The sequence below is a fragment of the Cyanistes caeruleus genome, unplaced genomic scaffold (genome assembly GCF_971803275.1).
Source record: "Cyanistes caeruleus unplaced genomic scaffold, bCyaCae1.hap1.1 HAP1_SCAFFOLD_11, whole genome shotgun sequence".
Classification (NCBI taxonomy): domain Eukaryota; kingdom Metazoa; phylum Chordata; class Aves; order Passeriformes; family Paridae; genus Cyanistes; species Cyanistes caeruleus.
The window spans coordinates 2,302,671-2,314,990 of NW_028255883.1; the positions used below are offsets into that span (position 1 = coordinate 2,302,671).

Consider the following 12,320-nt stretch of genomic DNA (forward strand, 5'->3'; position numbering starts at 1 on the left):
CTCTAGGAACTCACTCTCTCCTTTCACACTAGGGAATACACTCAATCTTCTCACACAGGAATCCACACCCTTTCTTACACTCAGCCGGCCTTCCACTCACACTTTGAATTTTCTGGGGCTTGCAGTCTCTGCTTGCCCCGGGGGTTAGGTCCCAGCGGGGCTTGCAGGTTCCGCTTGCCCCTCCCTACACCCCAATCACGTTCCCCTTGCGCCTCGCCTCCCTGACCCCCTTGCCAGCGAAGACTATGAGCACTCCTGGGTCGACGTTGAGGGGACCCTAGCACTAGAAGCTCCTGGGACCTTCCCCCGTCCCTGTCTCAGTGCCGTCCACAAGATTTGGTCAGCAGGACTCACCCCGGAACCCCCTGCCCCTCCACTCCCTGACTATCCCCCTTCCCCAGTGAGAATAGCTTCTGCGCGAGGGCTGAGTGTAAGTGAGTGGTGGGAGAATTCCCCCTTGCCTCCTAGCCACTCCGCCCACCAGGGAATGGCTTCAGCTAAGGGATGCGTGAGTGTATTACTCTAGCTGCCTCGCCCGCCCGCGCAGACTACCTGCCCCTGTGCTCTCCGGCAGCAGGTTGACGACCTCCCTTCTCAGGAACCCCCTGAGCCGAGACTGAGCCGCGACAACTAGAGCCTTTCAGCACGTCCTGTGTCACAGACCCTGGGAAGCGAGGGCCCTTCGCTGACCACCTGGTGCCGGTAGGGCCTGGGGACCCCCAATTCCAATTCCCCGGTCAGGTCGTCTTGAATACCCAAGCGGGGGGGGTGTGTTCACTCACACCTAACCTAGGCACCCCCACACACCACCCCGGGAGTTACCTAGATTGCCTGCGTGTGACTCTCACTCACCTAGGCCTTCCACACGCCCGGAGAAGCCTAGGCCATTTAGCCCTTTTCAGTAGAGGGGCCTACCCCTATGTGCGCCACTCACTCTCTTAGGTACCCCTTTGCGCACTCAGAGGGGGAGCTTTTATCCCCAGGAGACGCCTCACTCATTTCACTGGGCCCAAGTGCGCCTCTTTCGCTTCCTGCCGTTCCCGGCCGGCCCCCTCGCGGGAGTCCGGAACCGCGGTACTGGGCAGTCCGCACTCGCCCCGGGGGTCTGAGCTGCCAGCCCCCGTCTCACTCACACATCCACTCACTCGCCTCCTACTCCCGCCATCGGTGGCTTACCCAATCCGGCGCTCTTCTCCGATGTCGATCCCAGGCTGTTCTTCTGGGTCCAGTATAGCCAGGTGTCCCCTGGAGGCCCAATAGGGTGGGCGGCTGTCCCGTCCCTGGTCCTCTTCCGGGCACGGCTATCCCGGACGAGCCCCCAAGCTGTGATAAACGGGCCAGGAGACCAGCTCCTTTTAAAAAGGCATTTATTAAGCAGCACAGCTCTGGGGTGGGGGCCCGAGGGGTCGCACACACCGCCACTGCTCCCACTGCACACCGCAGAAGAGGAGGATCCGTGCAGCTCTGTCACTAAGGCAGAGCTGAGCCTTCCTTCCTCACGGGAGTCCCCGGGAAGACTCGTTCTTTCAGGCTCGTAGTCTAGGCTGTCATCCCAGTCGAGTCTCCTCGAGGTTATGTCGGCCCCTGGAAAGAAGCCAGGGGACTCCTCTGGGTCTTCCTTGTTAGATGGTGCTGGTTCTATTCCTTCCCTTTTGCGTGGCTCGTTGTTTTGGGGTTTTTTCCAGTCTGGGTGCATCCCATAAGTCTCTGGTCTCTCTCGTTTGCATAAAAGTCAGTATGTCATCTTCCTCCTCAGGACGGTACAGCAACTCGGGAAAGGGATACAGTGTTGGCATGTGGGAGTCTAGGAGCAGTGGGGGCAGTGCCTGGCTGAACACAGAACAAGAAACACAGGGTACAGCAACTTGGGAGAGGGGGCAGGGCCTGGCTGAACAAGGAACAAGAAATATGGGGTACAGCAATTTGCGACAGGGGTACAAGGTAAGTAAACCTGGGACAGGGGTACAAGGTAAGTAAGGAGTTTACAAACAGCAACTGTAACATATTATTCTTAACAACACAGAGGAGGCAATTTTGGCTGTCACTACTTTGGTTTCACAGAGAGGGCAACTTTTTGGCTGTCCTTGCCCTGGTGTCACGAAGACGGGAATATTGGAGCTGTCACTGCTGTGGTGTCTGAGAGAAGGAAACACTGGGCCTGACATTGGTGTGGTTTCACAGAGAGGAGGCAATTTTGGCTGTTACCTCTCTGGTTTCACGGAGAGGGCAACTTTTTGGCTGTCCCTGCTGTGGTGTCATGGAGACGGGAATATTGGAGCTGTCACTGCTGTGGTGTCTGAGAGAGGGAAACACTGGGCCTGTCATTGCTGTGCTGTCATGGAGAGGAGCACGTTGGAGCTCACACTGCTATGATGTCACAGGTAGGGTAACAGTGGCTCTGACATTGCTGTGGTGTCCCAGAGAAGAGGAAATTTGGGCCCTCACTGCTCTGGTGTCACAGAGAGGGGTAAAGTTGGGCTCTAACTGCTATGGTGTCTCCAACAGGGTAATTCTGGGCCTAAAATTGCTGTCGTTTCACAGACAGGAGCAATTTTGGGCTGTGGCTGCACTGCTGTCTCAGAGAGTGGAACTTTGGGGCTCATACTGCTCTGGTGTCCCAAAGACGGAAACATTGGAGCTGTCACTGCTGTGTTGTCACAGAGAGAGGAACACTGGAGCTCTCCCTGCTCTGGAGTTGCGGAGAGGAGGAAATTGGGCATGTCACTGCCCTGGTGTCACAGGGAATGGAAGAGTGGGGCTGTCACTGCCGTGGAGTCAGAGAAAGGAGGAAATTTGGTGTGTGACTGCACTGCTGTCACAGCGAGTGGAACTTTTGTCCTATCATTTCTGTGGTGGAAGAGATGAAGAAATAGGTGCTGTCACTGCTGTTGTGGTGTGAGGGAGAAGAGGAAATTTGGGCCTGTCATTCATTGCTGTGGTGTCACAGAGAGGAGCACTTTGGAGCTCACGCTGCTATGATGTCACAGATATGGTAACACTGGCTCTGATATGCCTTGGCAATGGAAAGCTCTGAGCTCCGCGATTTCTCTAGTGAAGTAGCCTTGGAAAGGGCTGGGCCAAAGCTCGTGTGTGCGACTTTGGTGAAGGGAGCCAGCAAGAGGTAATCTGTGGAACATGGGAAAACCCGGGATATTTATAGGGGAGGAGAGGGGTGGGGGGAGTCCGAGATACATGTATCAGGGTGGGACAGCGGAGGGGAACACCAATGGAGCACAAGGGTTTGACATAACTAACTCAAAGACCCCTCGGAGTGATAGTTTGTCTCTCTCTGAGTGATAGGTTCTTTGCCTCCAGGGGAGAGCCAGGGATCGCAGAGACAGCGGGTTCCTCAGCCCCCACAACTTCCCCTTCTTTACTTATGAAAAGGGTATCTTCCAGAGATTTGGCTAATAACTTGACATATGGAAACCTACATAGGAAAATAATACTCAAGAAAACTTAAAAATGTTTTTCAGGAGGGAGGCAACCTATCTTTTGGGTCCTTAGCTCCCCAAAAGGTCCTCAAGCCACTGGGGCTTCTCTTCAGTCTGGAGTTCCTGGACCACGTGTTGGAGTCTTAGGATGCGGGTGTGGATGCTTTCACTGGGGCTGGAGTGGTCAAAGCAGCACAGTCAGTTAATTTTCTCGCAGCCGTGTCCATGGGCCAGGAGCAAAAGGTCTAGAGGGTTGGTGGCACTGCCCATGGACAAGCACACGTGGTCTTGTTTGAGAGTCTTTGCGAGGGTGATCCACACGTTCTCCTGGGGCTGTGCTACTAGCCAGGCCTCCACAGCTGATGTTTTCAGGAGTATGCAGATAATCAGGAACATCAGGAACTCAAGGATGGTTTTGTTCTCCATTTTCTATAACAAGACATAAAAGATTAGTTCTGATTTTTGGAGGGGGGGGAGCTATTTTCCTTTTCACTTTCCTGTCCCGTCTCCCCCCTCTTTAAAAAAAAACCACAATTATAAGCAGGGTTATTTTGTGTATTGGGGACACATGACTAGCAGCAGCACAGAGGTGCATTTTGGTGTAAACTGGCAATTTGGGCTAGGCAACGAGGGCGAGAAGGGGAAGGGGGAGGGAGTTAAGAAGACTTGTGTACTGTCACGGTGTCAGGCGTGATGTTGGCAGTCGTCTCGTTGCGGCCCTGGTAGCAGGACGGTTTGGCCTCTGTCTGGTTGTTGGTCTGGTGGCAGGTCGGTTTGGTGGACTCCAACGACGTCTCCATTTCCAGGCTGCAGTGGGCTGCTGTTTTTCTGGACCTCAGGTGTGGGTCTCAGGAGACTTTGAAATTTCTGAGTCTGGTGCAGGGTTTGTAGGCCCTAAATAAGGTTTCACATTTTTCCCTGGGAGCCACTTAGGTCCTGATAGTGTGGACACACACGTGTACCCTCTACCCCAGGTAATCAACGGGAAAGGTCCTGTTGTCCGTTGTGATTCAGGATCATTGATCAGCACTGGTGGCTTCTGCATGAGTTTGGCATGAGTTGAATTAGAGAAGTGCCGTATTACAGGGGGGTCAGGCTCTGTAGATGAGCAATTTAGAGAGTTCATGACATATAGAGCCTTACAGAGCCTCTCAATGGGAGGAATGATCTCTGTTCCTCCCTGCTGGTGATCAAGGACTCTTTTCAGGTTTTGGTGGGTCCTCTCTACTATTGATTGTCCTGTAGGGGAATGAGGAATGCCCGTGGTGTGTTTCACCCCCCACTCATTGAAAAAGTCTCTTAATTTGTGAGAGGTGTAAGCAGGTCCATTGTCTGTTTTAATTTGTTCTGGGACTCCCAGGGTAGCAAAAGCAAGGAGAAAATGTCGGATGGTGTGCTTGGCATTTTCTCTTGCATGGGCTGAGGCAAACACTGCACCAGAGAAGGTGTCTACGGAGACGTGTACGTATTTGACTCTCCCGAAGGACGGGACGTGAGTGACATCTGTTTGCCATATCTGGCAGCTGTTAAGTCTTTGGGGGTTAACCCTGGAATTAACGACCGGTATTTGGAAAGATTGACAATTAGGACAGGTGGCAACTATTGCTCTAGCCTGGTCTCTGGGTAGTCGGAACATTCTCATCAATGCAGGCACGTTCTGGTGGAAGAACTGGTGGGACAATTTCAGCAATGGCACCTGGGAGGTCAGAATGTGTCCTCACATGCATGACATAGTAAGGTTGCTTTCTGCGGGAGAAAAGATACACTAATTCAGAAAGCAATTTGTATAAATTTGGGTTAGGGACCTCTTTTAGAAATGCATGTTCTGCTCTCATAGCTATTCCAGCCACATAAGCCGAATCAGTCACCAGATTGAAAGGCTCTTGGAATTTCTCAAAAGCTCTGATGAAGGCTGCTAATTCAGCAATCAGTGGTGATCCCTCGACCACTTGGACATCAGACTCCCATTTCTGTGTCCTGGGGTCTTTCCAAGTCATGACTGACTTGTGGGATTTCCCCAAGCCATCGGTGAAAACCGTCAGGGCCTGGAGCGGTGTTTTGCTCTGTAATGATTTGGGGACCAAATGAAATGTAGTTTTGAAAAGTCTGTGGCCAGGTGGACGTATAGAAATTTGGCCTGAATAGCTATCGAGAGTGAACTGAAGGCTCTCATTGGTTTGGAGCAAAGGCTCCAAACTTCCAGTTGCCAATGGGAGGAAGATGCATGTGAACTCACAGGCTGCAAGAATGCGGAGATGGACTCTAGTTCTTTTAATGAGTTCAGCCATGATTTCCTGCGGAGTGGTAATAGTCTTAGTGGGCTGGTTATGTGTAAAAATCCACTTGATGATAAGGAGTGGATTCTTCAGTGCCATGTCCCATTGAAATATGAGCATGTGTAAGTGTGGGGCCGTACCCAGGATTGAAGCAATCCTCCCTTAGCCCCCCGAAGTAATCCACGCTGGCTCTGTCGAATGGAGGGGTCAGGGAGATCCTTCGAGACCAAGAAAAGACCAAAAAGTGCTGCTTCTCCCTCCGGGGTATCGGAGGATGTTTATTCTGGCTAGCTTCCAGGGGGAGAAGAGACCTGGTTTCTCCTTCCCGGACTCTTTCAAACCTTGGGAGAGGGGCGGGGAGACATATAACACCAACCAATGGGATAACGTTTCAGGGACAGGTAGGAGAGGGGAAAAACACGTCACTGGGAAACAAATAACTCCCAGAAATATGCACCACCACATCTGCCCCTACTTTGATATATGTAATCAAATGAAAGGTAACGAGCTTATACGACATACTGACCTGAAGTGGCCCACCAATCCCCATTTGCAGGCTGGTGAGGGTTACTCCGGTCTGCCAACTCTATATGGTTGACATCTGAAGTAGCTGAGACTAGCTTAACTATGCTTCTGGACAGTATTTTGCTTAGCACTCCAAACACTAACACCGTTAGCAAAACAATGACTAGCAGTGACAGAATAGTTTTCACTACTGAAGCCCACCACCCCGAGAGTCCCCAGTTTTTAAACAGTCCATTGAACCAGTCATCTGCTTCTTGCTTGACTTGTCTGATCATGCTTTTCATCTCTCGGAGCGTGGCATGGATGTTAGGAACTTTCGATGTCAGATCCATGCAGCAGAGAAATTCAAACTCCTGGCACTCGTGCCCATGGAGCAACAGGAGAAAGTCTATTGCAGCACAGTTTTGAACTGTCGCCTGCCTGGTAATTTCCTCATCTTCTAGGAGGGCACTTATGGCATTAGATGTTAAATTTGCTTGTTTTACCACCCAGCATTCTAGGTGTCCCAATTCACCTAGGGCCTTGGCTGCAGCTACCCAAGGAAGGAAAATGGATGCAGCAATTCTTTTTGATTTGGACCAATGGAAAATCTCTGAGTCACAATTTTCATCTAATTTTGTAGCACTTCTCTTTTGAATTTTTTTGGTCAAATTGTTTTTATGGGTCCATTCGCCAATTAATGTTTGATTGGGCACTAACAGTGATAGACACCCTATGGTACACGGCCTTCCGAGGAGACGGGATGGAATTCCTGCCCATGCACGGTCCCCACAAATGAGGAACAGTCTTTTGGGGAGGCTTTTGGGATGTGTATGAGCTGAGGAGTGCACTTTGATGTAGCTTAGTACACGGCACCACCTTTTTGCTGTGATTTCTTCTCGATGTTGTACTATATGGTGGAATGTTTCTTTATGAGTTGGAGGACTGACCCTAAAGTGTACACAGTATGATGCTGGGGAGGAACCCAGCAGCTCTAACTCCTGGGGTTCCTGGGTTGCCTTAGGAAACTGGGGTAGCCACTCTTCGACGGGGTTTCTTAACTCTGCTTCTACATGAGTGCTGTGTAGTTTATTACCTGCTTCAGGAGTCAGTGTACTAAAGCTGTGTGTGAATTCATCATGCTGCAAGGGAATTCCTACCAGGCAGGTAGACATAGGATTTTTTGCTGCTGCAGTAGATAGACAAATGTTTTCCTGTTGGAGTGTTTGTGCCAGGGTCACCCAGATGTTCTGGCATGGCTGTGGGACGATCCAGGCTGATGTCAGGCTGCTCAGTGTGAGCTGGATGACAGCAGGGTTAAGGCTCATCATGGATTTGAGTAAGAGGTAGGTTATTTCTAAAAAAGAAAAAGGAAACAGACATTCTTTAAAACATATTCACAGTTACAGTATTCAGGTCAGAGGCTAGAGAGGTTTCTGCTCAGGATAACCAGTTGGAAGGGCAGGCCGGGCTCATAGCGGTGGGCTTGCCGCGAAGACAGGGCCTCTTGGACCTTGGTGACAGATTCCCAAGCCTACGGCATGAGGGAGCGCGGTGAATCGAGGTCCTCGCTGCCGCAGAGCAGGTTGAAGAGGGGTGCAAGGACTTCTGTCGTTACTCCAAGCAGAGGGCGTATCCAGCTGATGGACCCGCAGTGCTGATGTAGGTCCTGCAGGGTCTTGGGGTCATCTCTGATGGTCAGCTGCTGAGGCACGATGGTCCGCTCACCGATCCGGAGTCCTAGGTAGGTCCAAGGGCAGGTGTGCTGGATTTTGTCTTCACGTATCTCAAATCCAGCGTCCTCAATTGTCTGGATGGTTTTTTGTAAAGTCCGGTGCAGACAGTCATCGTCAGCAGCACAAACCAGGATGTCATCCATGTAGTGGAGGATGATGGCATCTGGGAACAGGGTCCTCACAGGTGACAGAATGTGGGCCACGTACCATTGGCAGATGGTAGGAGAATTTTTCATCCCTTGGGGAAGGACTAGCCAATGGTTTCTTTTTAAAGGTGCTTGTCTGTTTGGGGAGGGAACCGAGAATGCAAATCTGGGGGCATCCCAAGGATGGAGGGGTATGTTGAAAAATCAGTCCTTTATGTCAATGACGGCCAGCTTCCAATCCCGGGGGAGCATTGAAGGGGAGGGCATCCCAGGCTGAAGGGATCCCATGTCTTCAATGACATCATTGATCTTCCGGAGGTCCTGAAGGAGTCTCCACCTGTCCTTGCCTGGTTTGCGTAAGACAAAGACAGGGGAGTTCCAAGGGCTATTGGACTCAGTGATGTGGCCCTGGGCAAGCTGCTCTTCCACAAGGGCTTCCAGTGCGTGCAGTTTGGTCTCAGATAGGGGCCACTCATCAACCCCCACTGGATGGTGCTGTTTCCAGGTGAGTTGGGGGATGGTAGGCGTGGCATGCTTCTCAGTGACCCCAATTAAAAATCCCTGCTGGGAATCCACAGAGAAGCCCCCCATTGGGACAGGAGATCCCATCCCCGGAGGGTGATTGGTGCTCTCACCACAAACGGCCTGATGGTTGCCATTTTTCTCTCAGGTCCTTCGATGACAACATTCCACTTGCTTCTCATGGAAGCTGTCATCCCTCCAATTCCTGAAATCATGCCTGCTACAGGTTGTAATTCCCAATTGTCTGGCCACTCGGAGTGAGTGATGATGGTAACATCTGCTCCGGTGTCTAGCATTCCTGGGCGCTGAATCCTTTCTCCATTACAAAATAGGCTGCAGTCCACGATGGGTTTGCTGAAGCCCACAACCTGAGTCCACATAGCACTGGGGTTGAGGGGAAAGTGATCTGGGTAGTCACCAGGAAGTAAAAAGGCCTGTGCCACAGGAGTCTTTTCCTTTAAATAATAAGGAGGGTCTATGCAGGTCAGAGAGATGGAAATTTCATCTCCAGGGTGTATAGTCTGAACATCAGGAACAATATGAATTTATCCTGGACAGTTGGTAGGATCCCCAAGTATTAAGATGTTAGAGGGACCGCCTGGTGGTCCACGTTTTACTGTGGGGATTTTTTAAATACAGTCACCCTTCCTATGTAAAGAGGGTCTAGTTACCAGTTGACGCCGGGTTCCCATCTGAAGCTCTCCACCTGCTGGGCTTGATATTGGGGTCCCTGTGGAGGCAGGATGGTGGGTTTGGCAGGAGGGGTGGAGCGGTACGGCATTTGATTTGATGTTGAAGCGCGGGGCCGTTCCACGCTCTGCCTGAAGTTTCCCGAACGCCAGTTTTGTCTGGGTAACCATTGGTGGGCTGGTGGTTGTGTAAAATGTCTCTCTGGACAGTCTTTGAAAAAATGTCCAGGCTCGCGACAACTAAAACAACGACTTGTATTGAGGTCTGCAGCATAAACTCGAGATAACCCCTCTGCCACTCCTTTAGCCACTGCAAGTGCCACTGTATTCTCACTTGAGGCAGAGGAGAGCTTGGTGCAGGCTTCAACCATCTGATCTATGGTTGGTTCGGGGTCCAGTGGGAGGGCTCGCAAAACTGCTTTGCACTCCGGATTAGCATTGGCCATTGCTGTTTTTACTAATAATTCTTTTTGCGCCTGAGGGCTCTCTATCTGCTTTTCAATGGCTACTTTAAACTTATCAATATACTTAATAAAAGAGTCAGTTGCCCCTTGCGTAATATTGGTGAAGCACTGCGTTGGCACTTTATCATCAGGGGTGGTAAAAAGAGATATCTTAGCAGCATTAGCTCTATCCTGTAAAGCTGCTTCAGGCAGGTCCCAGGCCTGATCTCGGGGCTGTTGGAAATCTCCTTCTCCTGCTAAGTACTCTAAAGTAAAATTAGGTCTGTTAGCATCTTTAGCATAAACATCTGCCAATTGCTTTAAATGTTTTTTCCACTGCCTCTCCCATAACATGTACTCTGCAAGGGAGAGAAGGCAGTTCATAACATTCTCGATGTCATGGGGGACCATGATGTGGGCAGAGAAGGAGGATTCCAGCAAGTGTTTAAAAAAATGTGAACCCCTGCCCTGTTCCTCAGCAGCTTTACAAAGTTCCTGCAGTTCCCTATAGTGGTGGGATTTGTGCCCCTCCCCTGTCTCTCCTCATTATTACAGGAAAGGCAAGTATTTTCCATGACAGAGCTGAGTTCCCCGCTCGTGAGGCTTCCCTCTGCACCTCAGCCCAGTGATCTTCATACTCAGAATCTGAATAAGAAGATTCACTACTCTCATTTCCTAGTGGAGCTGGGGGGCGCTTGGTGGCAGCGCGGGGCCGGCTCGGGTGCCTAGAGCTGGCCCTTTTGTGGCCGGGTGGGGAAGCTGAGATGGCCCTGCTCCAGCCGGAGCCGTGCCAACCTCCGGGGCACTGGGACCCTGGAGCGGGAGCGCTGCCAGGGGCAAGCCCTGGCACGAAGGGTCGGGACTGGGGTCCGCGATGGGGAGGGGTTTCCCGATGGATGGGGGGCCCGACGCGGTTACACCCAACGACGCAGTGGGGGGAGAGGGGGAGCAGGACGTGGCAGGAAGAGAAGGGGTGAAGGCGGGAAAGTGGCCATTTTGGGCATCGAGGGCGGGAAAACCGGGGTGGGAGTGAGACAGAATGGCGGGGCTGGCCACACTGCCGGTGCCATCTGTGCTAACGGTAGGAACTGGGGGGTACACAACCGGGTGGGAGGGCATGGGAGAGAGGTTAGAGGAAAGACCCAGAGCGTCATGGCCATTGCCGCCCTGGTAACGGTAGAGAGGTGGTAGGGGGGTGTCAGGGAGACGGCAGCAGCCCTGTGCCCTGGGGCAACGTCCACCCGCCAACTGGGTCTCAGATAGGAGAAGAGGGTTTAGGGACACTTGGAGAGGTTGACAGGGTTGGGGGGTTTAACCGGGGACCCCAAACTCCCTCTTCTTTTTTTTTCCTCTTTTTCCAATGAGGAAATAATATTTTGAAACACAGGAAAGAATTTTGCAACAGAAAAATCGCCTTTAGCTTGAACTGTATATAACTTTCTCCCCACATTATCCCAAAAGGTTCCTGATTTAGCAGAATCCGAATTAATCTTAAAATGTTTAAAAACCCAATGAATAAATCTTTTTAAATCCCCTTTAGAAAACTTAAAATTTCCCGCTTTTAGGGTAGTTACAACTTGGATATAAAAGTCCCTCTCAGGTGGGGTCAGTCTCCATACAGAGGACTCATTCCCCATCCTTTTTCACTCCCCACCCAGCAGTAAAACAGCAAAGGAAAAGAAAAAGAAAAAAGCCCAAAAAAACTCTTCACAGGGTCGACTTACAATTTCTCTTCGGCAGATGCCGGCGGGTGAAAAAAAAAGCTGCTGGGTAGGTGGTCACCTGGCGGCCAGTCCTCAGGGGCTTTCCTTGCCCCGGATGGTCAGCGAGGGTCCCGGTTGCAGCCTCTTGGATCGCTTCTTGCTAAAATGCAAGCAAGCTTCCTCGACGGGCGGCGGCTCAAACAGCGACTTGCTTCACAGTCAAAACTGCAGGCAGACACTTCTTCAGGGCTCCTTCGAAGGCCTCACGTTTGGGATGCCAGTTGCCGCGGCGATGGAAAGCCCGGAGCACCGCGACTTCTCTAGAGAAACGTCCCTGAGAAGGGCCGGGTCGAAGCGCGTGTGCGGCTTCGAGCAGTCGAGTGATTCCAGCTCAGGCTCAGCAGTAGTTGAGTGATTCCAGCTCAGCTCGGCAGCGGTGGGCAGGCAACACAGGAAGCAGGGACGAGAATGCTGGTCCAGCGTTCCACCAAGGCAAAACCTTTTATTCAGGCAGAGCTTCGGCGAAGGGTGTGAAACAGCGAATCCCCCAAACAGGGGAAAACCCGGGGTATTTATGGGGAAGGAGAGGGGTGGGGGGAAGCTTGAGATACATGTATCGGGGTGGGACAGCAGGGGAGAACACCAATGAAACACAACAGTTTAACATATCTAACTCAAAGACCCCCGGGAGCGACAGATTGTGTCTCTCTTACAGAGAAGTATCTCCTCTCCAGGGGAGAGCCAGGATCTGGGGCCCAGCAGGCTCCTCCATACCCAGAGAAGAGGGTGAAACAGAGGGAGGAGTGAAGGGCGGAGTGAAGGGCGGAGTGAAGGGTGGAGTGAAGGGTGGAGTGAAGGGCGGAGTGA

The 12,320-nt window shown here is 51.7% G+C and overlaps 1 protein-coding gene across 1 annotated transcript; it reads right to left on the minus strand.

Moving 5' to 3' along the window:
* Positions 1–1,350: 1,350 nt before the first annotated feature.
* LOC147647323 (uncharacterized) lies at positions 1,351–7,638 on the minus strand. Its single transcript, XM_086872350.1, has one exon. It carries the CDS (start codon positions 7,543–7,545, stop codon positions 6,220–6,222), a length of 1,326 nt encoding a protein of 441 aa, XP_086728476.1. The 5' UTR covers positions 7,546–7,638; the 3' UTR covers positions 1,351–6,219.
* Between the last annotated feature and the right edge of the window lie 4,682 nt (positions 7,639–12,320).

Excerpts from the sequence above, each read along its gene's own strand:
- LOC147647323 (XM_086872350.1), bottom strand. The coding sequence starts at position 7,545 with ATGATGAGCCTTAACCCTGCTGTCATCCAGCTCACACTGAGCAGCCTG.